This window comes from Tiliqua scincoides, chromosome 4 (assembly GCF_035046505.1).
Source record: "Tiliqua scincoides isolate rTilSci1 chromosome 4, rTilSci1.hap2, whole genome shotgun sequence".
Lineage (NCBI taxonomy): Eukaryota > Metazoa > Chordata > Lepidosauria > Squamata > Scincidae > Tiliqua > Tiliqua scincoides.
The window spans coordinates 168,448,478-168,474,667 of record NC_089824.1 but is presented as its reverse complement, the minus strand read 5'-3'; the positions used below and the strand labels follow the sequence as shown (position 1 = coordinate 168,474,667).

The following is a 26,190-nucleotide window of genomic DNA, read 5'->3' as shown; positions in this document are numbered from 1 at the left end:
AAAGAAAGTAGAATGTTTTGCCTGGACCTATCCAAGGGCCCACACACAGACCTGGACCTGCAGGGTTGGAGCTGCCTATAGAGATAAGAAAGTATGGAGTAACCTTGCAACTCTATATGTTCTTATTAGTCTGAATGATACCATGACTCAAATGGCAGCAAATGGCTTGCTCCCAGGGCCTTCCTGTGATAGTGCAAGAAGTGAACTTGATTGGCTGGTAGGGAGAAAGAAAGAAATGCCTGCATGATCTTTACTTGGGCACTTCTTCCACCCCTCTGGGGATTCTAGGAGCAAGTCAGGGTGGCAGCAAACAGCTCCTCCTCTTCCACCCTGTGAAAGTAGGAAAGGATAAACTACCCAATGAGTCAGCCTGGTAAATCTGGGATGGGGGAGAGTGTGAAGCCACACAATTGGGGGGGGGGGGGCTGTGTGCATGCATGTGCAGGGACACAGATCTTTCCTTGTGCCAAGTAGGGTTGCCAGCTCTGATAGAAGCTATTCTTGGATATTTTTCCAGCATCATATAACGTTAGAAATTATTAGAATCTCCAGAATTGTTTTCAGTTGTCTCCTGAGATTGGTGCAGATTATTGGAGATTTCATGTAAATCCTGGAGGATTGGCAACTTCAGCCTCAGAGCCTGGCACAAGATGGCCCCAAATCTACTGACAGGCATGACACTCTTTAATGTGCTGTGGCCATGTTCCTATGTTAGTTCCTTTGTACTCACATGGCTTTAACAAATGTGTTTGTTTTTGTGATAAAGAACCAGGTTCTGCATCATGCGAGACTCGTCCAGCCTGTACAGATCAGGATTATTTTTATACTCACACAGCCTGTGATACGAATGGAGAGGTATGGAATACCTGATTGTTATAGCTGTGAATACTGAAGTTCTCATTAATGGCCTATCCTGTCCTGGGCCGGCCCAGAACATGCTTCTGCTGCATGCTGTGGGCCAGCTTGGAATCAGGCAGTAGCGGAGAGGTAAGTAAAAACACTTTATACTTACCTGCTCTGACACTCCCTGGTCCCAAATGGAGCTACTTAGATTCACACCACCACGTTTTTGCTGCCACGTTGGACCAAGGAGTTGGTCCATTGGGTCTGGGTTGGAATGTAGCTTCTCAGCACTGCTACTGCCACTAAGATTTGCCCACAGCCCAGCCTAAACACATCCCTAGCTCAGCCCAATTCCTGCCCTGATTCTTCCCCAGACTTCCCTCTCCACCAACCTGTCTGTTCTGGCAGGGGGTTAGTTAGCTGTTGGATGTAGATCCGTCAGTGCAAGGTCAAGATAAGACTGGGCCATTAGTTCCTTGAGCTATTACTCCTATGCTTAGCACATTCTTAACAATGCCTGTTTTCAAAGCATTAAGAATTTCTGCCTGATTTTTCTATGTGGGAAGCGCTCTCTTGTGAACACAACTTCAGAGTGAAAGTTAATTCGTGAACCAGGAGAGGGAGTCCTTGACTGTGTTTCCACCAACTGGTATTTGTTGGTGGAAGGAGGGAGGGTTTTCCTTCTGGTATATTCTCCTGATGCTTTTTGCACATGTGCAAAGAGCAGGCCATGAATTATTCAGAGAGTCAGCACTTCAACCTAACATGTCAAGAGACAGATTTAGGGTACTTTCACATGAATTGTTCATCTGCAAGGAAACCTCTCCAGCTCATCCTTGGAAGGAGATCTCCCATGGAAGTGTTCACGATGTCTTGCTATATCATTCCAGACATTGTCAGGAACACTGCAGGGAAAGCAAGCACTGCTTGACCATTGACTGCATAGTGCATATAGGGCATAAGGGTGCAGCCGAGTCACCTGCAGCTTCCATTCACATGACTAATCCAGGGTTTAGCCATGTGGAGAAGTGCTAATTCTGGGTTTAACTGTGCAAGCCAAAGCTACGTTGATGGCTGCCTCCTTGTGAAATACATGGTAAAACAAAGCAATTACTTTACTGTAGATTGTAACTGTCAGTTTTGGAACTCTTCAGTCTAGAAAGAAGGTGCCTGAGGGGGTACATGATTGAGGCATATAAAAGGGGTTTAGACAGATTTATGGAGGAAAAATCCATTACAGGTTGCAAGTCATTAATGTATGCAAGCTCTGGATTTTAGAGGTAGCCCATCCTCCACAGCCAGATGCAAGGGAGGGGTAACAGGATACAGATACCTTGTCTTGTGTGCTCCCTGAGGCATCTAGTGGGCCACTGTGAGAGATGGGAAGCTGGATTAGATGGACCCTTGGCCTTGTCCAGCAAGGCTCTTCTTATGTTTATACGTGAATAGAATGATAGATTTGGACCTGAAAACTGGGTTTCGATCACAAACAACAAGAAAAACCACTGCATATACTTCTTGTTGATGTATAGGTGTGTACCACTTAAAGAAAGGGATGCCTTCTCCTATCCCAGTTGTTATATGATTAGGTCATTAAATCCAATCTATTGCCTTTGTTGTGTAAACAGACACTCCCTGCCAGACACTAGCTGGCTGCACAGGCTACTGGAGATAGATTGCTTCATCTTTGCATTAAGAGCCTCTCTGTTGTGTGAACAGACACTCTGCTACAGGCTATGGGAGATGCGATGGCCTCATTAAGAACATCTCTGTTGCGCTTTGACCACCATCATATATGTTGTTTAGCTGCACAATCCTGTATTGTTAGATGTATTGTATCATTTTTTTAACACAAGATTTTTTTAAAAAAACACTATAAAACGATTCCAGAGAGGAACAATCAGAATTATCACAATGGCACAGTCACCAGCCAATTGGTGCTGTGCACAGCTGGCTGTGCTGCAAAACCTGCAGAAGTAGTTTCTTCTGGCTGGTTCCTGGAGGGGGATGAGTATGTCTACTGACAGCATAAATATGTTTCCAGAATTCAGTTACTGCTGCTTTTTATGTACTTCTGTACACACCCTTAGTGGTCTGTGTACAGAACTACATAAAAGGTTTTGGTGTAGATGAATGAGATGAGGATTTTTGAGCTTTTTAGCGTATTAAACTGCTCTAGAAATGCGTTATATTTATAATACTTTCCCCCTACCTTCACAGACTCGGCTACTGTATAAATGGGCGGAGCCAAAGATCTGCAGTGAGGATCTCCCCAATGCTGTAAAATTGCCTCCATCAGGCATAAAAATGATGTGCCCACCATGTAACCCAGGATTTTTCAAGACAAACTCCAGTACTTGTGAGCTCTGCCCGTATGGGACGTATTCGAATGGCTCTGGTAATGTTCTTTTCTTTTGCAGGGAAATCATCACAGGGCTAATGTTCTTAATGCTGGGAGGAAGCTGTGTTGTGATCAGTGAAAGTGAAACAGTGCACTTTTTATCTCGGAGCCCATTACTTGGGGGTTGAAGCCTCCATGTTAACCACGCTTGCTGGATTCAGAGGCGACATAAAAGGGAGTCCAGCCTTGCTTTGTGTATGCTCTGCTTCAAGCTGAGCTTTTCCTTTTCTCCAGTCCATGGTTACTTTTAATAATTCCATATTTCTGCTAATGGCAGCAGTACAATGGAGTCAGCTACAACACCAGAGACTGGTGGCTTGGTAAGGAAGATGATCCTTCCTCCTCCCCATTTATCTGATTAGCAGAAACGAATGGTGAACGGAGCTCTCCTGTGTGAAATCATATTGCAGATTTGCAGAGGAGGCTGTCTGCTTTTTTGTGGGACTGACTTACCTGACCAGTTTGGAGGTGGAAGATTCTTCCCCATCCATGTGGACCATGTGGAAGAACATGTAGAAGATTCTTCCCCATCAAAGCCTGGAAAGTAATATGATCGTGTGAAGACAGTGCAAGTTACTGTGTTCTGAAAAAATGCTTATTTTCTAGCATATTTCTACATAGGCTAGGTAGAGATTTTGCCATGTAGGGAACTATTTCACATAGATATTGAGTAGTAAATGGAGCACAAGGAGATTATTTCTGCTGGAAAAGGGGGCACCATAGATGTTTGGTAAGTGTTCACATGAGCATATTTGAAATACACTGTACCATGACTTTGCATCTGTACAATAATAATTCATTTTGTTTCTAGGCTGCATCAACTGCCCTGTTGGGACCGAGCCAGTGCTAGGCTTTGAATACAAATGGTGGAATACCTTGCCAGCTAACATGGAGACTACAGTCCTCAGTGGAATCAGTTTTGAATATAAGGGAATGGCAGGTATCTTCATGGACATACTCCTACCCCAAATGCTTCTATTGTTTGGAGGATTTGGTATTCACATCTCAGCTGTGAGGCTACTTGTGTGATCTTTCAATCAACCTCACATATTTGTTAGAAGGATAAAATAGAGAATAAACCCATATATGGAAAACCAGGCTTCTTGAAGAAAAGACAGGATACAAACTACCACAGACACTCCCCTACAAGCTGATCCCACAGATAAGTCGATGGCAGGTTTTGAGCCAAAAAAAATTCATGGAATTTTCTATGACCCTCCGATATGTCGGGGGTTAAACTTAGGGGGGTGTCTGACTATCGTTTTGTCTGATTTTACCCAAGGCCAGATCCTGAAAAATAATCTACCAGTAATTGTTACCTGTACTAGAGACCAGTACAGTCTCTAATTTATTAAAAACATAGTAAAAGATCATAAGATACATTTTTATTCTTTTTAAATTGTGGTCTTCACCACCTTTTTGTAAGCACTATCAGAGTAAGTGCTCTGTAAACAACACGCCAGTAAAACATTGGTTCCCAACCTGGGATTCATGTACCCCCAGGGGCACTCAACAGGACCTTTAGGGGTACTTGAAAAAGAATGGCATAATGCAGGTCATGCTCCAGAATGGCTTGCAGGGCCAGCAAGGCAGAAAGGGAGGTAGCTAGTTGGCTGTGAAAGCCCCACCAATAGCTAGTTTTGGGTCATCAATTCATGTATGCACCAGTGATTGAAAACCAGCACAGTAAAAAGTTTGAAACATAATATGGAAAGTGATCAATCACCCAGAATTTCTCTGCACACTTCTAGTGCAAAACAGTGCAAAGACAGAGTCTTCTGTTCCTCAAACAGATAAAAAGAGAAAACACTGTGATGAAATACATGAAGTCTGGGTTTTCATATGGAGGAGATGAGGGCTTGTTTTATTAATTACAACATTTTGCTAATAAGGAAGGGTACAATTTATGGAAATGGGCTGCCAAGGGATATGCAAATGAAAAAGGTTGGGAACCACTGCAGGAGAACCATGAATCAAATCCACCTTTAAGGTATCTGGTGTGTTAAACCCAAAGCTCTACATACAACATGCAACCCGTAACACATAACTGAGAGTGTGCAATTCAGTTCACAGCAGAGAGATGAGCTGTATACATTTGCAACCCTTTTTACTCTGAAGTAGACCCACTGCTTTCCATGGGAGTTATTCTTAAATAATGGTGCACTGAATTGTAGCCTATGACTTAGTATTTCAAATGGAAAGGAGGATCCCATCTTGGTGTTGAAAAAAAGAGACCTCTGCCAAATGCCTGCATTTGCATAAAGGAACCAGGTTATGGGAGAATAAAAGGTTAAGTTTGGCTGGAATTTTCCAGCAAAGTTACTATAGAAACGGAGGCGCAAAACTTTTCAGAGTTGAAGGGCTTTGCCCTCTGATTGACCCGGAGATAAGGCGAATTAATAATTTGAGCTTGATTACTTGACAAAAATTTTACTTACGGTAAATACTAAATTTATTTATTTATTTAAAAGATTATTTATTTATTTATTTAAAAGATATTTAAAAGATTTTTACCCTGCCTTTCCTCCACCACAGCAGATGCCCAAGGTGGCTATTTAAATGTAATGCAGGAAATGGATAATGCAGCTATACAGAAATCTCCTTTCATCGGCCTCTGAGCAGCTAAAAATACCAAACATGGAAATTATTATTAAAAATATTTATGTTCCACTTTTTAAAAAGTCCACAGAATGGTTCATAGAGAATCAAATAACTAAACAGCTCCCTCTCCTAAAAGGGCTCATAATCTAAAAAGGTGCAGATGAAACACCAGCAAACAACCACTACCAAAGGCAGAGTACTAGGGTGAATAGGCACAGTTACTGAATATGAATATGAAAATATGAATATGAGAGGAGCACCCTCCTGAATATGAGAGGAGCACCACTTGAAAAAGTGCCTCTTTGCTCAGTGAGCAGGTAATGAAATGACCTGAAAGGGGTCTAGACCAGGGGTCTCAAACTTGTTTCATACCAAATAGCATTCATGATGCCTGCTGAGGGCCGAGAGTGATGTCATTAGGCAGGAAGTGATGTCATTAAACAGGTCATAACCAAAAATAAGCACCTTTTCTCACGTAGGAACTCATTAGCTGCAAATCACAGAAGAGAAAACACATAAACCTTCATCATATTTCAAGACATGAGAGAACCCTATTTTCATGTGGGCTGCCTTTTCAGCAGTGCCACCTCAGCACTGATTAGCAGCTGAGAGCCCAAGGGCCTGATATAAAGCTTCCACGGGCTGTATCCGGCCCAAGGGCCTTATGTTTGATACCCCTGATCTAGCCAACAACAACAACAACAACAGTATTTATATACCGCTTTTCAACTAATGTTCACAAAGCGGTTTACAGAGAAAAATCAATTAACTAAATGGCTCCCTGTCCCAAAAGGGCTCACAATCTAAAAAGATGCAAAAAGAATACCAGCAGACAGCCACTAAAACAGACACTGCTGGAGTGAGGTGGGCCAGTTACTCTCCCCCTGCTAAAAAAAAGCACCCACTTGAAAAAGTGCCTCTTACCCAATTAGCAGTATATTAGTATTTGGGTCTATGCCAGTATAAGAACAAGAGAGATTTCTCTAACTTCCTCTAAATCCTTGCTGAGAAGTGAGACAGTATTTTGGTTAACTGTTGTCTACTGTTATAGGGTGGGAAGTGGCTGGTGACCACATCTATACAGTAGCAGGAGCCTCGGACAACGACTTCATGATTTTAACATTGGTGGTTCCTGGATTCAGGTGAGTGTGTGACTGCTGATGCTGGCAAGGCTATGCATCCCAAATGGAAATGATGCAATAGGGCATTGTGGCCTGGTAATGGGCCCTTACCCCGGCAACCATGCACTGCTTACATTATTTGCACAATCCCTATGTGCCCTTCTATGAGCCCCAGAACAGCAGCAGAGAAAGGTGGATTTAGAACTATGTTGGTTCTTCAGGTCAACAGACATTTGAACACCCAAGAGCTCTTGGTAGCCATAGTTTCAGTGCATATGGATTAATGGTATGCTGATCAGTGGCTTACCTGGGGGGAAAGGGGTGCAAATGCCCCAGGCACTAGGCTTGGGGGAGACAGCGATGCGCCACCATCCACTCCCTGGCGGTACCCCCCTGCAGCACTCAGTCAGTGCGCTGATCTGAGGGCCGCCCCCCAGAGGTGTTCTGAGGGCTGGGAAAGCCGTGCGAGGCCTCCATGGCCATTGGGAGGCCTTGTAAGGCCTTCTGGTGGCTGAAAATCGTCATTTCTGGATTTCCGCCAAAAACTGGAAGTAGCTATTTTCTGCCCTCAGAACACCTGGGCATGGGGCATGGTGGGGTGGCACCTCACGGTGGGGGACAGCACCCCTGGGCGTGTGCCCCAGACGAGCCAGTGGCCAGGAACACTACTGGTGCTGTTTCTAACAGGATGGGCTTCTCTGAGATGAGAATCTGAGGAACATGTTTTGATACAAGCAAGCTTATTGGTGTGGTTCATCTTTAGCAATTCATGCTCTTAATACTGTCACTTTTTACATTGTCACTGTCCTCTTAAGTAATAGATACTACCTGAATTTTGCTTATTCTCTTGTAGTCCACTACAGTCGGTGACGGAGGACTCTGAAAATAAAGAGATAGCAAGAATTACATTTGTCTTTGAAACTATCTGCAGCGTGAACTGTGAGCTTTATTTCATGGTGGTAAGTTTGCCCAGTTAGTTCTTCCTCCTTCTAAAGTGGATTGGCTTTCACCTGCTGTGTTTTCCCTGGGGTCCTCTTTTCCCAGCCATGGAACAAGGCAGGGTGTGGAAGGGACAGAACCCTTCTTCTTCTGCAGATTATGCCCGGGTTTTGCCTTTAGAAAGGACAGGCAAGTTTATTTGCTTTTTTGCAGGTCTGGAAGCTTCCAATCAAAGCCTGTTACATCCTAACATACACCATTTTGAGCATTTGTGGCTATGACTCTAAGAACATTTTAAGATATTTAAGACAAAATTTTAAGATATTCAGAAAAATGACAGTAGTGTTCAGTGGACTGATAAATTGCACCAGAAAATCTTGGGTTCAAATGCTCCCTTGCATTAAAAGTTCCCGCATGTTTAAGCCATTACTGCTCAATGCTGCATATATATAACAGGGACTAAATGTTTACACCTGTGGGCCAGGCAAAAATGGGTTAAAGCTGGTACCCTTAGGAAGAATAGTTCTTAGCATGATCATGCTGTTGATATGTTGACTTTCATTTGCAGAGACATTTTGGTGAGGGGAAGCTTTCAAAGGTGTGACATAGCCCATGTTTTGAAGCAGTACGATTCTGTTAGAAGTCTCTGTGTTAATACCACCTTTTCAAAGACTGAGTCCAATCCTGGTTGAAATTTTGAGTACCTTTGTAGTGCTCCTAGAGAGTTTTACAAGACAGAGTTGTTGATCCTTGAATCCCAATATGTAATCAGTCACTAAAATGCTTCCTGAGCATTTTAGTGACACATTGTTAAGTAGACAGTATAATATCATTGGTTTAAGAAAGCAACCAGGACAGATTGGAAAGGTTAAGGTTGGTTAATAATCCATCAAGTATATGTACTCCTGGGACCAGTGATGGACTCTGTCTCATATTACCAGGTATATAAAGTTGGGAAAAGGCATGTTTGCCACTTAATGGAAAACACCATGTATGGTTCACATAGTGTACCTACAAATGTCATAAAAGATGTGAAGCAACATTGAATCAGCTAACATGCATCTGTGTAAACACCAGCTTTCTATGCTACAACTCTTATGAGTATGGAAATCTGTCCTAGATCTAGCAGCCCTTCCTTCCCAACTTCAGTGTTTTCTTTCCTCTTAGGATGGTGCATTCTTCTCAGCTAATCTGTCACATCCACTCAGTTTCAATTTTTTATTTTGCCTCTCGCACAACTAGCTGCCATGGTTGATTCCCCTATCTCATTCTGAAGTTATGAAAATACTGTATGTATTGCTATTATGTATCTGCTGGAATGACTTTTTTTAGTAGGTTGAAATCATTGCTTGCTCTTTATTCACTGGGTCTGTATTACTTACTCTTTGTTAGGGTCTGAATTCCAGAACCAACACACCTGTTGAGACCTGGACTGGCTCAAAGGGAAAGCAGTCCTATACATACAAGATTGAGAAGAATGCCACCATGAGCTTCACATGGGCCTTCCAAAGAACAGTGTCCCATGATGCGGTAAGACACTTACACTTCCTGGGCACTGTCCAAAACCAGTTCCTTGGGTCTCCTGAAGAATCTGGGATATATATTCAGTGATCTGCAAATAAGAGAGGTCACAGCTTGGAATTAGGCATGGCACTCCTTGCAGCATCACACCTTCCTGAAATGAGACACATTTGCATTTGCAGTTTTTTTGTGTGTTTTGTTCCAGGGAAGGAAATACACCAATGATGTTGCCAAGCTGTACTCCATCAATGTGACCAATGTCATAGACGGTGTGGCTTCCTACTGCCGGTTATGCGCTCTGGAATCCTCTGGCTCATCCTGCACTTCCTGCCCACCTGGGCACTACATCAACAAAAGCTCTGGTGGTTGCCACCCATGTGCAGCATATACTTATCTGAAAGCTCACCAGCCCTATGGCAATCAGGCCTGCATTCCTTGTGGGCCTGGCACAAAAAGTAACAAGGTAACATAGTCTTCCTTACTGTTTCTTGTTCCTGGGCAGTAAAAGCTGAGTGCTACACCAATCTAGATTATTATTCAAATTGATGTTTCCTGAATGAAATCTGTGAGTAAATGAATGTTCAAGAGCTGTGCATTAAAATATATAAAAACATTAGGGTAATTTCTTTGTTAAGAACAACTAGAATATCACTATTGTGATATTGTAGTTATTGTGATATTGTAACCGTGCTTGTGTTCACTATTTGTTCCCTACTTAGCGAAACTTTTGCTGGTTCTGATAAAGTTATTACCTTACTGTCATTTTTGGATCTAATGAATCAACACTTCTGACTACAGTTATTTTATTTATTTATTCACATTCATTAAATATACAGTTATTGTGTATTAAAATGTGTGATTCTATCAGTGAGCTGAACACAAAAAAGTGGTCAAGATCTTTACTCACAAAGAGTTGCAGCAGATTTGTTGCTTAGAAAGAGTTTCCTTTCAACAGGCAATTAGAATCCCTCCCTGCCAGAATGACTTATGAGGAAGAAGTCCAGCCTGTCCCTTCGCATAGCATACAGGGAGAGCTGTTTATATAGGTTAAGTTCTCCTGATGATCTTTGTGGGTGCAAATTGTGAGGCACACACCCATGGAAAGCAGCAGCAGAAAGTTCAGAAAAAGGTGAAAAACTTCCTTCCTCCTCCATCCAGAAAAGAGCTGCCTAGTTGCAGCCTCAGTCTTCACATAAACCATTCCAAAAACTGCCCCCCCCTTACACCAAGGAGAGTGAGTGTTTTGCAGCAAATGGCACACTGCAAAATTCTAATGCTGTTCCCAGGTTCATGGAATGGTTGAGTCTGAAAAGCTTATAAGATGATATTAAGCTGAAATGGTAGGACGATATTAAATGATGGCAGATGTCTTAAAAATTCCTTTCATTGGTTCTAAAGTCAAATTATCACTTCTCCATCCATGGGCCCTAAGCAGCTATTATGAGTAACTCTGGCAACAGCAGTAATTGTTCTATAGAAAGGCTGCTTAATTTGTGACTAGGGGCAGACTACACTTTAACCCATATCTGCCCAGCTCACAGGTGTACACTTTGATCTCTGTTGCGTATATGCAACATTGAACAGAAATGGCTTAAGCATGTGGTTTGTAGTTGGTGGCATGGTTGGAGGGAGGGGACTTTCAATCCTCTTCCCTCTGCTGTGGTCCTGATCTGGATCAGAGCCCACGTGCTATTTGACAAGGATGAGAATTCCCTTCCCTTAACAAATATATGTGAGGCTGCAGTCCACATCAGGACCACTGCAGAGGCAAGATGGTTAAAAGTGTCTCTCTGCCTTACCATAGACCTTATCTGTGGGGACTCCCTTTGGCAGCTATTTTAAAAAAAAAGAATGTGCCTAAAATAATATGTACTTCGGCCAGTAGTCTTCATGTTTACTGCTTGCACTGTCAAGGGAAGGTCACAATACTTACCCATAACAGCTGGAAGACAAGAATTCTGTGTCTACATTTTAAGAAAACAAATGCAACTGTACATTGGGCAGCCCAATCCTACCTAACTCTTCATGCAGCTATGCAACGGTGCCAACATGCCGTCCTCTGCATCTTGTGAGGGAGTTCTGGCCTTCAGAGGCCTCCTTGGGGTAATGCAACATTGTTCCCTTGCCCCAGGGAAGGCTCCTGCTGCACTCATGGGTCAACTTGGACCTATGCCAGTTATATTGCTGGCGCAAGCCCTCCTAGATCTGTGAAGGTGGATTGAACCTGGGAAAGGGGTTAGGATTCAGCAAGTACCGATGCCTGAACCTGTCTTCTTCCTGGGCGCCGTCCACCCTCCTGCCTGCCCCATCGCCCCTCTGTTCCACCCACCCTGTCCCATCCTATCCCCTCCCAGCCTCCTCCCAACCCCCGTACATAGTCCTACCTATGGCAGCAGGCATCCTTGGTTCGCTGCCTTGTAGGCCTGACTGCTCACCACTTCTGGCAATGGCCAGCCAGCGCACTTCAGTGTATTGCATTTGCAACAGCCAGAAAGCACATCACGCTATTAGAGCGCATGTTCCTGTGGTGTAACTGGGGGATGGGATTGGGCCATTAATCTCTCCAGCCAAATGTTATTAATTTTGGTCAACAATTTGTGTTTATAATTTTATTTCCCATATTTTTCAGACTGAAAACTTGGAAAATGCAGATTGAAAGGGAATTTTCCCTTGCTCAGAGATCTCTGGGTTTTACTAAACATTTATATTTCCTCAGAAAGATGAAAAAAGTTATTTCCTGCCGAAATGGAAATAGCACAGCTTTGCAGTTTTCCCTCCACATATTCTGTTTTGTCTAATTAGCCACACAGTTTCATGGGCAACTGTACAATTGGCAAGCCAGACCCCTTCAAGCCGAAGCAGATGGGATTCCAGTACAGTATGGTCCTGGCTGGCAACAGCATAGTCAGCCATTTTGGACCCCCTTCTAAACTGGGTTTTAAGTGCTGCTTTAGAAGTTTACAATTTTTCATCTTCTCAGCAAGGAAACAAATTAGCTGTGTAATATTCATTTCCGCAGATTCATTCCTTGTGTTACAACAACTGCCACTTCTCAGTCAGCTCAGAGGGCAGGACTCTGGAGTATGACTTCTCAGCACTTGCCAATAGCACCTCCTTTTTAAAGGGGCCAAGCTTTACATCAAAGGGCCGGAAGTATTTTCACCACTTCAACATCAGCCTCTGTGGAAATCAGGTAAGCATGATGTGTGTGTACTCCTATGAGGAAAGAGCCTCTTCCTGTGCCACCCCCAAAAATACTTCCCCATGGAAGCAGCATCTTCACCCTGGGTCATAACATGTGTCAGTACCTTGCCATAGGGATTGCCCCAAATCAGGGGTGCTCAATAGGTGGATCGCGATCTACCGGTAGATCGCGGAGTGCTGACCCCCCCCTTCATGTGCCTCTGGGAGGAAACGCCGGGAGTAAGGCCCATTGTACTCAATGGGGCTTACTCCCAGGTAAGTGTGGCTAGGATTGCAGCCTCACAGCCTAATCCTAGGCATGTCTACTCAGGAGTAAGTCCTGTTATGCTCAGTGGGGCTCAAGGTACACCAACATACATTGTACACATAAATGTTATATGTTATGATGGCACGAACATTGTAAAAAAAACTCTGGTAGATCTCTGGGCCTTGCTGGGTTTCAAAGTAGCTCTCGAGCCAAAAAAGTGTGAGCACCCCTGCCCCAAATACACTGATGGTCTCCAGGTGCAAGTGCCATCGAGGAGATGCTGCACACAGAACAACTTCTTAGTAGCTCTCCCCCATCACCCCATGTGACTACTGAAACTTTTATGAGCATCTACTATATTGTTTGCATCCTAGAAAGGCTGGAGCCCTTACCTCAAGGGAATCTCCACCACTGAGAAACAGGAGCCTTTCTCTGGCTTGGTGAAGCGACTGGTGCTAACTCCATGATTCTTTTTAAAACCTCTTTCTTTAATGGCAATGAAAGACAAGGCTGCTGAGTTTGCTCGCTCTCTCTTCTCCCTCCCTCCAGGGAAGGAAGATGGCTACCTGTACAGATAATGTCACAGATATCCGGATCCTGGGCCAGGACTCAGAGTACTCTAAATCAACTTCCTCCTACGTATGCCAGTCTGTCATTGTCCCCTCTGATGTGATGGGTTACAAAACAGTGGTGTCCTCACAGCCTGTCAGCCTGGCAGATCGCTTTGTAGGTGAGAACTGCAAGAAGCATTCATGTGTGGTCTGACAGAAGGTTTTGGGGTCTCCCATGTGCTGAGGCAGGTGATTGGTCCAATCCTTGACCTTATGCCTGGAGATTTAACAAGATCAGAGTGAGTGCTGCTTAGTACCCTATAAAGGCCATCTGGATATAAGGCACACCAAGTGATACCTCTTCCCTTTCCTGCTCCCACCCAGCTGTTCTATTCATTCATTCATTCTGCTTGTATGCATGCTTTTGTGTGTGGGGGGTCCCCTCTCAGCTTTTATGTTTGGCTCCACCCTTGACCTATCTCAATCCTAATCCTGCCTTCTGACCTCTCCTCTAAGGCCCAGCAAGATACCAGATTCTGATCAAACCTTGTGCTCTTCTGATTCTGGTCTGAGTTTATAAGGAAGACACTGAAAAAAAAAACAACACAACTTGTTTGCTGGAAGTAATGAAGAGGTCTCTATATGCAATGTCCTTCTCACTGATTTGGTTCTAATTTCTAGGTGTAACAACAGAATCCACCCTGGACAACATCACCTCTTTGGCAGACCATTTCCCTACTCCAAGCACAGGCTTACCAGATGTCATATTTTTTTACAGGTAAATAGCAGGGCTGCCAAGCTTAAGTAATTGCAAGTTTACCAATTTTCCTCTGCAAACTATTTGGGAATGAGTGTCTTTACTCATCAGTGATATTTCGACATCACAGGGAATTCTGGAAGCTTTCGTCTTCTGGAATCTAATTATGGACACAGCCACAAGGGATCATGAGAGAGCAAGGCAGGAAATTCAGTTGCTCCTGTGATGTTGGGCAGGATGAAGCCTCCCAGCTTACTCATACCAGATATACTGTACTGCAGTTCTCACCCTTTTCAGCCTGGGACCCACTTCTGAGAATGACAATCTATCTGGGGCCCACCAGAAGTGATGTCATAGTCAGAAATGACGACATGAAACAGGAAGTGACATCACTGTGATGTCAGAGCCGGAAGCGATGTCATCAAACAGGAAGTTCCTGCCTAGAAACTCAAACTGTAAATGACAAAAGACAGTATTTCAGCTCAGAAGCTTCTTCCAATTCTCCCTGCCCTTGCTACCATTGCTTTCAAGCAAAAAATAAAACATCTGGAACAAAATATTTGTGTATTTATTTACTACTGTTTTTATTTCTGTCTTTATTTACAAAATCTCAAGCTACTTCTTGTATTGCGCTTGAAACTAACAAACATTGATGTGGCTATTGATACTGTGCACAGCATTAGCCAGAAACAAGTGCACCCTACTCATGCACCTCTATACAAGAAGTAGCTTGAGTTTTTATTTAAAAAAGGAAATAAAAACAGTAGTATCCCCCTCAGAAGGAAGATAAGCAGGGACGCTTCTTCTCATCTACCCCAAGCCCAAGCACATCTACTCAGAATTGACTCCCATTATTGGCAATGGGACTTACTCCCAGGTAAGAGTAGACAGAATTGCAGCCTAAGAGAGAAGTAAGAAGAGGGGAAGGGTGCACATCAGAGAAGCAGATGGGGGAGCAGCACTCTCCCTGGGTGCTCCCCCCACACCCCAGGCTTGCCCTCCCTCCCCCCCCTCCTGGCTGCTCTCGTGGCAGCCAGGCAACCAGGGATCCCCCCTCACCCCAGCAAAGATATAAAGAGAGGACGTGCCCACTTCCAAAATGGTGCCGCCTAGGTCTTTTGCCATCTTCCAAGATGGCTGCTGTCAGCTTCTTGTGACCCACCAGAAATCGGATCGCGACCCACCGTGGGTCCCAAGCCACAGTTTGAGAACCACTGCTGTACTGTATATATAATGCACCACTGCTAGTAAATGCAGCTTTTTAAGCTATAGCAGAGATTTCATGGCACAATGTATTTGCTTCACTTGCAGATCCAATGATGTGACCCAGACTTGCAGTGTTGGGAGAGCCACTGCCATACGAGTGAGATGTGATCCCCTGAAGTCCAAATATGGAGCCCTCTCACTGCCAAGGTAAATTCCAAGAGTTCGTGAGATTTTTATCTCTAGAGGAGAGATAAGGCAGCATTCCTAGATCTTAGGTTTCTTAAATGTAGAAGACTAGATATCAGTATATCTAGATATCAGTATATCTAGAACCATATCAGTACAAGCCATGCTTTATCAGTATCTTCAGGTGCCAAACTCTAGGCTCTCCACAACTTCATTAACTTTTTAAAATGCAGAGGTGTACTGGAAATGAAGTTAATATTCATAGTGGAATAGTGAAGTGGTCTAAAGATGTAGCCTCTTAGAACTGTTTGGATTTTGAAACTTGCTTCTGGGTGGGTTATTTCTCAATAGGTAACTCTCCTTGAATGGCTGCATGAACTGGACACTGACATTTGATCTAGTCTAATTGATATATAAGTCCATGTATTATATGCCATACGCTAAATAAAATAAAATTGCTCAATAGCAGAGTGTGCACCCTGTGCAAATGAGGCAAATAGTGTTGGCCACAAGGATCTCTGGTAAAGGGCCTGGGAAAGGACCTAAACATCACACCCACATTTTGAGAACTGTAAATAGTACTGGGCAAGTGGGCTACTGCTCAAGCACTACCTAAAATGGCTCCTTTGTAACCTCTTAACAGGAAGTGCCCTGAAGGAACTTGTGATGGATGCACTTTCCATTTCCTGTGGGAGACAGTTGCAGCTTGCCCCCTCTGTTCTGAAGATGATTACCATGCTATCATAAGTGCCTGCATTGGAGGGATTCAGGTAGGGATTCAAAATCAATCTTGGGAGCTTCTTTTCTCCCCAGGGTCAACTGCTGACACATTTTTGTACTCAGTAATATGAATGTTGAAATGAGCCATTCACAGTTCCTGAGCTCCAGTTATGGATCTTGGAAGGGACAGAGAGATGTAGGGTCTTATAGGATTGGGCCGAAAGCCTTTGTAATAACTCAGCAACAATACACTTGTTTGTTTGTGAAGAGAATCTTGCATCCTTCCAGTTTCCTCTAGAGGGGTGGTGGAGACAGGAGCGGCTTGAGAGGCAATGACACTCCTGGAACTCTAAACCCAGCCAACTCTCCAGAAGACCTCACATGTGTGCATTCCACCACTCCTCTTGCTTTTTCTGCTGCCTCTTCATCTGCTTAGGAAAGTTCCTTGGGTGGATGAGGAGAGGAAAAGAAAGTGAGACCTCCCTGTCCCCTTAGCTTGAGCTTCTGGCAGCACTTCTTTCCTTCATGGCTTCTTGTTTATTTGAAACAGGATGGGATGGAGGAAGGAGGCAGTGCCAGGGAGCAAGGTTAAGGGGATGGGGAAGGCTTCAGGTAGCCACATTCCTCTGGGTGAGCAGGTGGTGATAGATGTTTTTTTCTTTCCTGTTGGAGAAAGAGGTGGGCTGCTGATTCTACTCACTCTGAGAAGAGGATCCAAGAGTTGATGGAAGTAGCTTGGTAGACAGTGGGCTGGAGGGGGCAGTGGTCAGATCAGGTTGTGGAGCACCCCTCATCAGTTTGCCATTCCCCCCTCCTCAACTTGCTGCTCAGAATGGTCACAGTATCCAGCCTCTTTGGTGGTATAACTATTTCTGCTTCTCTGCTACATGATGGTGTCAATTCCACTTTTGCTGCACAAGCACTGACTATATAACTGAGAGAAGTACACATCTGCTTTTGCTTCTACAGAGAACCACATACATATGGCGGAAGCCAAAGCTGTGTACAGGAGGCGTCCCGCTTCCAGAGCAAAAAGTCAGCATTTGTAAAACCATGGATTTCTGGCTCAAAGTGGGCATCTCGGCTGGTACCTGTGCTGCTGTCCTGCTGATGGTCATGACTTGCTACTTCTGGAAGAAAAACCAGAAGTGAGTATCTACTTCTACAGCTGCCCATTCCTTGCATTTGCTTATCATTCCTATTTGCTTGCTTCACAATTTGCCGTTTAAATCAGGTGACAGCCTTGAACAGCAGAGCCAACAAAGGTGACAATACCATCATTTCAGTTGTTAAATATAATTTTATTGGGAATAACCTATACCTACACGTCAATGCACATCTACACTTTATTCATCATTTCCTTAAAAAAAATCCCAAGCAGAAAGAAACCAGCTCATATTTGTCATGAAACCCCCTTAGGGGTGTCTCATGGGACCTGTTACAGCTAGAAAAAGTTTCTAGCTGTAAGCATGAAATGCAGTAAAGTTGACTTCAGTTTATTTGTTAACCAAGGCAAGGTGTGCTCACTTCTGACAGCAGTACCTAAAATAGATCAGACAGTTACTTATATACTTTAACACGGACATGCAGTGTCTGGAGTCAGCCCCTGTCATAGTGCACAGAACAGAGTCACACCCTCCCTTGTGATTGCCCACGAAGAAATCAGAATGCACAGAGTCAGAAAGTGGGTGGAGCACATGTGCAATCACAGGGGAGGCTGCAGTTCTTTTCTGTGAACTATGTCAGGGTAGGTCTGCCTCCCCTGCCTCCCTTCACCACGTGTCCCTGTATGTTAAGTGCACACGTAGGTGACATATGGGGAAATCCAGGCCCAAGACACACAAGGAGTTCTGATTACTGAGGGACTGTCTAAGTTAGGAGCTTTTCACAATTTTCCCTGACCTTTGAGAATCTTCATGGATCGGACACACCAGGGAACCTTGCACTTCTCATTTTATCTTAAGCAGTTTCATGCCAGCAAGCATTATAGTGAAACATGGTGACTTCTACTTAGCTATTTTGTTTGGCCTAGGATTTTAGTTGGCCTGCCCCATGCCCTTCCACATCATGTTCCTCAGAATTGCTGAGTGCGTAAGACTTTAATATTCATTCAGGTGAATGCATAGCCCTGTGAGCAACAACTGTGTATTCTGGGAACAAGTGAAAATGGTGAGGAAAGTTTGTCTCCTTACTGGAAAGTATGCACATGGGCCTTAGTCAAGGAAAGTAGGATTCCTACTCATTTGCGTTCTAGAGAGAAAAAATGTCCCTCCTGCATGCATTCTTTTGTGCTAATTTCCCCAGGATTTCAACTGATAAACCTGCCACAATGTGTTTTGGTAGTCTAAGAGGCATATGAACAGGACATGCTGAGGCAGGCCATTGGTGCTCTGGCTCAGTATGGTGTACACTGACTAGTAGTAGCATTTCAGATAGGGATCTCTCCCAGCTCTGCCCAGAGTGCCAGGGATTTGTGTGACCTTCTCTCTCTCTCTCTCTCTCTCTGTGTGCGTGTGTGTGTGTGCACGTGCGTGCTGCATGCACTCTTCTATGGAGTTCTGCCCCTGCCCAGGTGTGTGTTTGGGGCAAAAACAGTTCTCAAGAATTACCTAGCTACAGTGGTTTACCTGCCTTTGCTATCCCTAGAACTGAGCCAAGGTTAAGCATCTCCAGAGTTTCCTTTTTTCTAAATTTTATTTATTTATAATAGGGAAGGAAAGACATAAAAAAATAAGGAAAATATTAAAGATATATAAAAAATTTAAAAAAATAAGTATGAAGAATACTTCTAATAGTGTAGCACAGGTGAAGTTCTAATTATTTACAGTTTTGTATATTAAAAATCTAAATTAACACCATATATACGTTATATCTCCAAGAAGTTTCTCCAGAGTTTCTCATGATTTTTGCCACTATCCTTCTCAGGGATCCAAGGTCTGTCTGTCCCTCTAGCTATTGATGTCTGTTTATTTGTTTAAAGGCTAGAGTATAAATATTCCAAGCTGGTGATGAATGCCAGTGCCAAGGACAGTGAGCTGCCAGCTGCTGACAGCTGTGCCATCATGGAGGGGGAAGATGCAGAAGACGATCTGATATTCACAAGCAAGAACTCTCTCTTTGGCAAAATAAAGGCTTTCACTTCAAAGGTAAGGAAGCTGTGACACCTGGCCTTTCCCAAAGGGCAAACAAAAGTTATGACCTTGGGCTTGGCTCCAGTATTTATCTAATCTGAGAGTTGTCTGACATGTCGTGTTTAACTTTCCAAGCCACGTCTGAATAAACAACTTTCTGGCAGTACAAGACTATGCATATCTACTCAGAAGTAAGTCCCACTAGGTTTAATGGAAATTACTCCCAGGTAAATGTATAAAGTTGCATGCAATCCTAAACACAGCTACAAGGGAGTAAGCCCCATTAAATACAGTGAGACTTATTTCTGAATAAACATGCATATGTTTGCAATGCAATTCACCAAATATGCAAACTTTTCAAAAGACATACGCGTGTCTTTCTTTAGTAGTCATTAATCTTTGATTTTTGACTGGGGGCTGTATAAGTCATGATCCTGGATAACGTGGAGTGCAGCATATATGAGCCTCATGGTTGTAGCTTGGGAGCGGGACTGATTAGGAGCCTCATTCTCTATCTCTGTCCTACTGCAACAACAAAAACTGTTTGCCAGGGAGGAGCAGCCAAAATGCAAAGAACGCTCCCCCGGTCCGCTTGAAACATTTCCAATACAATTAAATCCCAGAGTGCAGAAAAAGTCAAATATGAGAGCATGACAGGCTTAAAAAATCATTGCTACCCTTACCTTGAGATAGATTTGTGAGCTTCCTCCACCCTCAGAGTCTATCTGCATGTGCTGTTCTGTTTTACTGCTATTTCACTGACTGTTAATGGCAAACTCTTTTCTTTGTTTCCTCCTAATGTGGCTGTTTGTTTTTCTGTAGGCTTCTCTTAGCTACAGTCAGGCTTGGCAGGACTCTGTGTGTAGGGATGTTCTCAATAAACTAAGAGGAAGAGTCTTCCAGGTAGATAGAGACCAAATATAGATGATATTGTCTTGTGTCCCTGTGTCTTAAAACAAGCCGACCGACTGCTACGCTAGAATGGGTGCTATTGTGGTCTAGTGATGTCTGCCAGGGACATAGGTGGCTTGTATTCTTGGGAAAGCCAAGCTGTGCTGCCATCTGCTGCAGCCCCTCTCCCCTCAACAGTGGAGACTACAACCTTTACATTACGTTGAGGGGAGAGGCAAGAAGGCTGCAGGTATACTGGCCACCTGCTAATGGTTATTAGTTATGTCTGCAAGTGCAAGGTCAGAATCTAACACAAAAGGTTCTCCAGCCCTGGCTTGTCTCTGGAACGGGAGTAATGTATGGCTGGTTCTGCATCATCTGTCTGCATGTTGCTTCCCATTCATCTTTTGAGATCGGGGATAACCATTGTTTCTCTGATGCGGGGCAGTTGGGGAGAGCCAAGGCAGGGCCCTGGAAACCTAGGCATATATACGTATATATCCCCATTTTGCAAATGCATAATTGAAATAATTGTTTGCTCAAAGCCACTTTTAAGACGATGGCGGAAGCTAGATTTGAACCAGATCTGCCAAATCTAAAACTTTATCAGCTCATATAAGTTCAATCCTCATGGACTGGTGTGATGAAAGGTGATGGTTCTGAGAAGAATATGAAGCCACTTTGTCTAGTCCCACTCATGCTCTCTTTTATGTTGTTTTTAGAGAACATCTGATGGTTTCGACTCTGTCCCACTGAAGACCTCCTCTGGCACCACTGACATGGATCTTTAGGAGTGAACTGCCCGCCTCCCATGCCTTTCTTTCAGGATGATTTGGGAATTCTCCTTGGTCGATACCTGCACTTTGATGAACTTGCCATGTGGCCTTATTGGATATACTTTTAACTTCAACTTCTTGTACTTTTTTAAGCCTAAAATTTTAACATTCCCTCCAAAACTGAAACCATGCCAAATACAAGTGTGCTTTTTAAATTATATGTAGATATATTTGTATGTCTTTTGCACCCCACTCCTCCTCCTGGCACAATGACCTGCAATGAGCCCCAAATCTGAGCTTGGAAACCCCTTTGTGCCCCCTTGATATCAGCTATTTTACCTAAAGTAAAGGCAGTGACAATATATGCATTTTCTCTCTTCTCTGCCACCCTGAGATACCATTATCATAAAGTCAGTCCACTGAGAAAGCCTCCTCGCCTTTCTGCTCAGCCTCGTTGCCTCCTTCTCCTGACTTGGTGCAGGAGGCCTGTCTTTGCAAAGAGTTTCCCTGAGTTCTGGAGCCACAGTTCCTTCAGCCAATGCTGAAGCCTGTCTGCCTCATAAGAACTCTTCGATACTGGCATGGTCTTGATAGTATGCCAGCAACCTTCCTTTTCATAGGTTGAATATTCCCTTTTGGTAAGAGAGAAGACCAGAACAGGGTGCAGGGACATGGAAAGGCTTCTCCATTAAAGCTGGCTTTTTTTCTGGTTCTCCAGCATTCCCACCAAAAGATCCCTAAATCCTAAAGGAGTCCACATTGTCCATTCCGGAGACAGAATGTTCCAAGTTGTGCTTGGAAGAAGTATGCTTCAAGTGTTGCCAAGTATTCTAGTGCAGACAGCAACAAAAATTGTCCTCACCTCACAATAGGGATGATGACATAGAGAGCAATCCAGTGTATTTGTGCAGCCTGCTTTCAGTTCCTTTAGCAATAAGGAAATAATTTATCCCCATTCTAATCTTTTCCAAGACTTGCAAACTCTGATCTTAGGTGTTGTTGGCAACCTTCAGTCACGAAAGACTATGGTATCGCGCTCTGAAAGGTGGTTCTGGAACAGCGTCTAGTGTGGCTGAAAAGGCCAATTCGGGAGTGACAATCCCTTCCACACTGGGAGCAAGTGCAGTCTGTCCCTGGTCTGTCTCCCTGGCTATGGGCCTTCCTTCTTTGCCTCATTCTGTTGGGCAAGTGTCTCTTCAAACTGGCAGAGGCCATGCTGCACAGCCTGCCTCCAAGCGGGCCGCTCAGAGGCCATAAGTAAAAAGGCGAGTGCGCTCCATAATTGCCATCCTTTCTAGTTGCCACCCAGGAAAATTTTTTCCTTCTTTACTGCAAGCCTAGTGTGTATGTACCATTAGGAAGTTTTCCTTTGAAGGGAGAGAATGTAAAGTTTTTAACAATGTCAAGGATTAGCTGGAATGTCTGACAATGGCATACCTATTCTGCGTGACCCCCTACTTCAGGTTAAAAGCTACACTCCACCTATAAACATGATAAGGAGAAAATCCACTCTTTTCCTTGATTGTGAGTGCAGTAGAGGGGCAGTTCAGATGATATTGCTAACCCAAAACAGTTGCGCATGGCAAAGGATGTCTGCACTCAGGGTGTGTGCCTGTCCTTACTCCTTTCCTTACATTCAGAGGAATTCTGGGCATTATCTGTAATTGCATTGAAGCAGCAGCTCAGGCAAGCCTCCCCATGTGATTACATAAAATGCCCCAAATTCCCCTGGGTAGGAGAGGAGGAGGCAGACTTAGAAATATCAGAACCTGTTCAGTGTGTTACATAAGTGACAAAACTCCCTGGTGACACTGCTGCTTCATTTAAAAAAGGAAAACAAATTATTCTCACCTAAGGAGCTAGCAGCAATTGCTGTTATTACAGGAAAGGAATCTTATCTTATAGCCCAAAACAATCCCCCCCCCCCCGCTGGTACAACCATAACAAAAAGGCATACACTGTATTTAATGGGGGGAATGGGTGGATTGAGAGACTTCAGAAGGGTAAGGGAAATTATTATCCTATTCCTCTGTTAGCCTCCTGCTCCACAATGGCTCCTTGCCTGCAATTTTGCTGTTGCAAGTCTGAAGACAGAAAGAGGGGCAAGGAGGCTGCTGCTGCTGGAGGGGATAAGATCTGGCGCATGCCATTGCTGCCAGATCCACCCCCTTCTGCAGCCTCTCCACCCCATTTCTCCCCCTCCCAGTTTTGCCCCTCCTCATCCCATTCCACACACCCCACTCCCACCTCCCCACTGCCTTGGTAATGTATGCGGTAAGACTCCGGTCTTCCCACCGGCATCCTGGCAACATGCTATTCTGCACATTGCTGGAGTGCACTTTATGGCTGCTTTTCAGCAGCCAGCACTGGCAGAATGTGCCTTCTGCCAGTGGGGCAGCTGAATAGGATTGGGCTGTAAATTTGGTGTGGCTTAAATTTTTCTATTTTAAATTTGTTTTTGCAGTTTTTGGGTGGTTGCAAAGCACGGCTGTGGAATGCGTGTTTGGTTTAAACATGGACTCAATGAATGCTTTTATGCTGTAAATTAGAACTCTTACAGCATACTAGGCACCGAAAAGAAAGACAGAAGGCCCCAAAACAGCTGCTACCGAGTGGTTAGAAAGAGCTTGTGACTGCTGTATCCTCTTCTCTGTCCCAGCCTGGAATTTCCAAGAATTGGGAGGGACAAGGAAAACCTTTGGGGTACAGTGGTCAAGGGCTCTTCTTCCCTATGTGAATAAAGAAGCCAAATACAAGGAACTCTAGCTAGCTAGGAAGTGATGTTTCTGTTTCCATTATTTAAGAATGCTCTGTTTTAACAGGGCTGCACAACCTGTGACCCAAGCTGAGCGCAGCCTTGTATCCTTGTTTTCAGAGTCCTCGGCAGGCTGCAAAAAGCATGGGCTTTATTGGCACCGGGAAAGCCATTCATGGCAAGTGGGCTTCATGTGCCTTAGTGTGTCACAAGTTGTGCTGGCCTGAGTTTTGAGCATTATCATGTCACTGACAGAAAATGCAACTGAAGTTGAGGATTGCTTTAGTACCACAAACCTCAACATGTGAACATGTAGTCACCTTTCTACAAGTGGATTTCAGATTGGTCCTTGGAAGGAAAAGAGTGGAAGCTTATTCCTGCACCAGTGCATCAAAGCTGGTACCAAATCAGCTCAGCATCAAATTTCTCTTCAAAGTCCCAGGCATTAGGTGAAATTGCTACTTATTTTCAACCAGAAGAAAAGTAGGTTAGCAGGAAAAATAGACACTTTAATATTAGTACAGCTGGCAACCTCTGGATCAGCAATTCTCAAACTTTTTAGAGGCCCTGGAGACTGCTGCCTGATTTATAAATGCTAAAGGGTATGGCTATAATGGTGATTGGGTAGCAGTGCTCCCCCCTCTAAGTAGCAGCTTGTTTAACCCTTGATGTACGTAGCCTAATCTGCCCTGTCAGTTTCATGACTGATCACAAACTGGGTCATTACCAACTGGTTAGGTCCTGGACTCACAGTTTGAGAACCACTGCTCTGGACCATTCTGGCATTATTTGCGGTCCCACTATATTTTCAAAAAAGCAGAACTTTCTGGTAACATCGTTGTGATTAACTCATTTCTGCCCAGCCCACAAGTGTACACATTTGATCTCTGTTGTGTATATGCAATGTTGGGCAGAAATGGCTTTAAACTGCAGGTGAAAGTAGCAATAGTGAATAGGAAGACTCATTTTCGATTGGGAATCTCAGGCATTAGCCTTAGGGCACAATCCTAGGCAGGTCTACTCAGAAGTAAGTCCTAATGTGTTCAGTCAGACTTACTCCCAGGAAAGTGAAGATAGGATTGCAGCCTTAGCCTCATAATGGTTTGACCTAGGGTGGAACTGGGAAGGGCGTCCTTCTGCTCTAGGACAAATAGACCATAATGAAGAGGGTGGTATAGGGCAGCTTCCTGCTGCTCAGTTCAGTTAGGACAATGAGAATCCAAGGCTCAGAAGCTCATATGCAAACAGGACAGTAAGTGCAGAGTTAGCGATAGACTAACCTAGTATAGTCCAGCATTAAAAAGATATGTGTGAATGCATGCAGAATCTATTGTGAAGAACTTGTGTGAACCCAGACTTGCCTGGTGGAGGTGGGAGCATTCCTCAACAAACCTGGTTGTCTGGTTGAAAAGGCACCATCTTCTTAAAATAAAGGAAATGTCTTGGATTAAAATATCTCAGAAAGCAACAAATGCCTTGGGATTATTCCATAGCATTATTAAAATGCAGGTTTAAAGTGTATATTCATGCAATTTATCCAGGAGTGCAACTACAGAGGGGTAAGAGGGAGACACATCTGCATCAGCTAGACAGTGATGCAAAATGGACTTCAATTGTCCATTTTAATAAAATTATTTTATTAAAGTAATATTAGTAGGTGTAATGTTTTCTTTTCATTTTGGGAAGCTAGATGTGTGTTCAAAGTGCTAGATGAAAAGCCAAGTACCTTCCCAACTTGCGGGACTGTAGCTAACCTTAATCCTACCAGGTGTCCTACATAATTCAAGTTTTTTTACTTTTTGATATGTGCCATGGATGCAAGTTTACAGTGGTGGCCCTTTTGTAATTCACTTGATCCTAAGTTTCATTCAGCTTCTTGAGTGAGATCAGAAGGATACCCGTGATTATTGAATACCATCACAGCCTCTATGTTTTGTTTCAAGTTGTGATTTATTCTCTTTTTTTTGTCTTTGCTATATTTTGTACATGCTTAAAATTGTTTTTGGATGAAACTGTAATATTTGTAGTATACAAACCATGTACAAGATATTTTAGTGTTCTAGCAGCAGTCTTCAAGGACTTTGTATGTGTGTGCTGAGAGATCATAAAAGTACTATTCAGGGACTACAATGGGATACCTTTCATATACAGATGACAATGAATTTTTGCAACTCTCTATGTAACAGAATTGACATTATATTTATAAGACTGTGGGGGGAATTCAGCTTTATGATGACAAACTCCAGTTTTCCTTGTTCTATAAGCGAAATAGGCTGGGTTTCTTTTATATATAATTTTCATAGAATTTTGTAGCTTCTGGAGGCAAGAGTTGCATGTACA

General features: G+C 43.6%; 1 protein-coding gene across 5 annotated transcripts in view; it reads left to right on the top strand.

The window, feature by feature from the left end:
* Positions 1-21,110, top strand: part of ELAPOR1 (endosome-lysosome associated apoptosis and autophagy regulator 1) — a 66,378-nt gene extending 45,268 nt beyond the window's left edge. For 3 of the 5 annotated variants that reach the window (XM_066624966.1, XM_066624968.1, XM_066624967.1), the window contains 15 exons: positions 767-855; positions 3,064-3,241; positions 4,056-4,184; positions 6,897-6,987; positions 7,820-7,925; positions 9,298-9,435; positions 9,632-9,889; positions 12,446-12,619; positions 13,427-13,607; positions 14,110-14,206; positions 15,497-15,598; positions 16,221-16,347; positions 17,267-17,445; positions 19,278-19,443; positions 21,042-21,110. In XM_066624966.1, coding sequence (XP_066481063.1) covers positions 767-855; positions 3,064-3,241; positions 4,056-4,184; positions 6,897-6,987; positions 7,820-7,925; positions 9,298-9,435; positions 9,632-9,889; positions 12,446-12,619; positions 13,427-13,607; positions 14,110-14,206; positions 15,497-15,598; positions 16,221-16,347; positions 17,267-17,445; positions 19,278-19,443; positions 21,042-21,110 — 2,084 coding nt within the window. Of the gene's footprint in view, positions 1-766; positions 856-3,063; positions 3,242-4,055; positions 4,185-6,896; positions 6,988-7,819; positions 7,926-9,297; positions 9,436-9,631; positions 9,890-12,445; positions 12,620-13,426; positions 13,608-14,109; positions 14,207-15,496; positions 15,599-16,220; positions 16,348-17,266; positions 17,446-19,277; positions 19,444-20,250; positions 20,332-21,041 lie in introns of all 5 variants that reach the window. The other 2 variants (XM_066624965.1, XM_066624969.1) reach the window with 2 other exon arrangements.
* Positions 21,111-26,190: the final 5,080 nt, after the last annotated feature.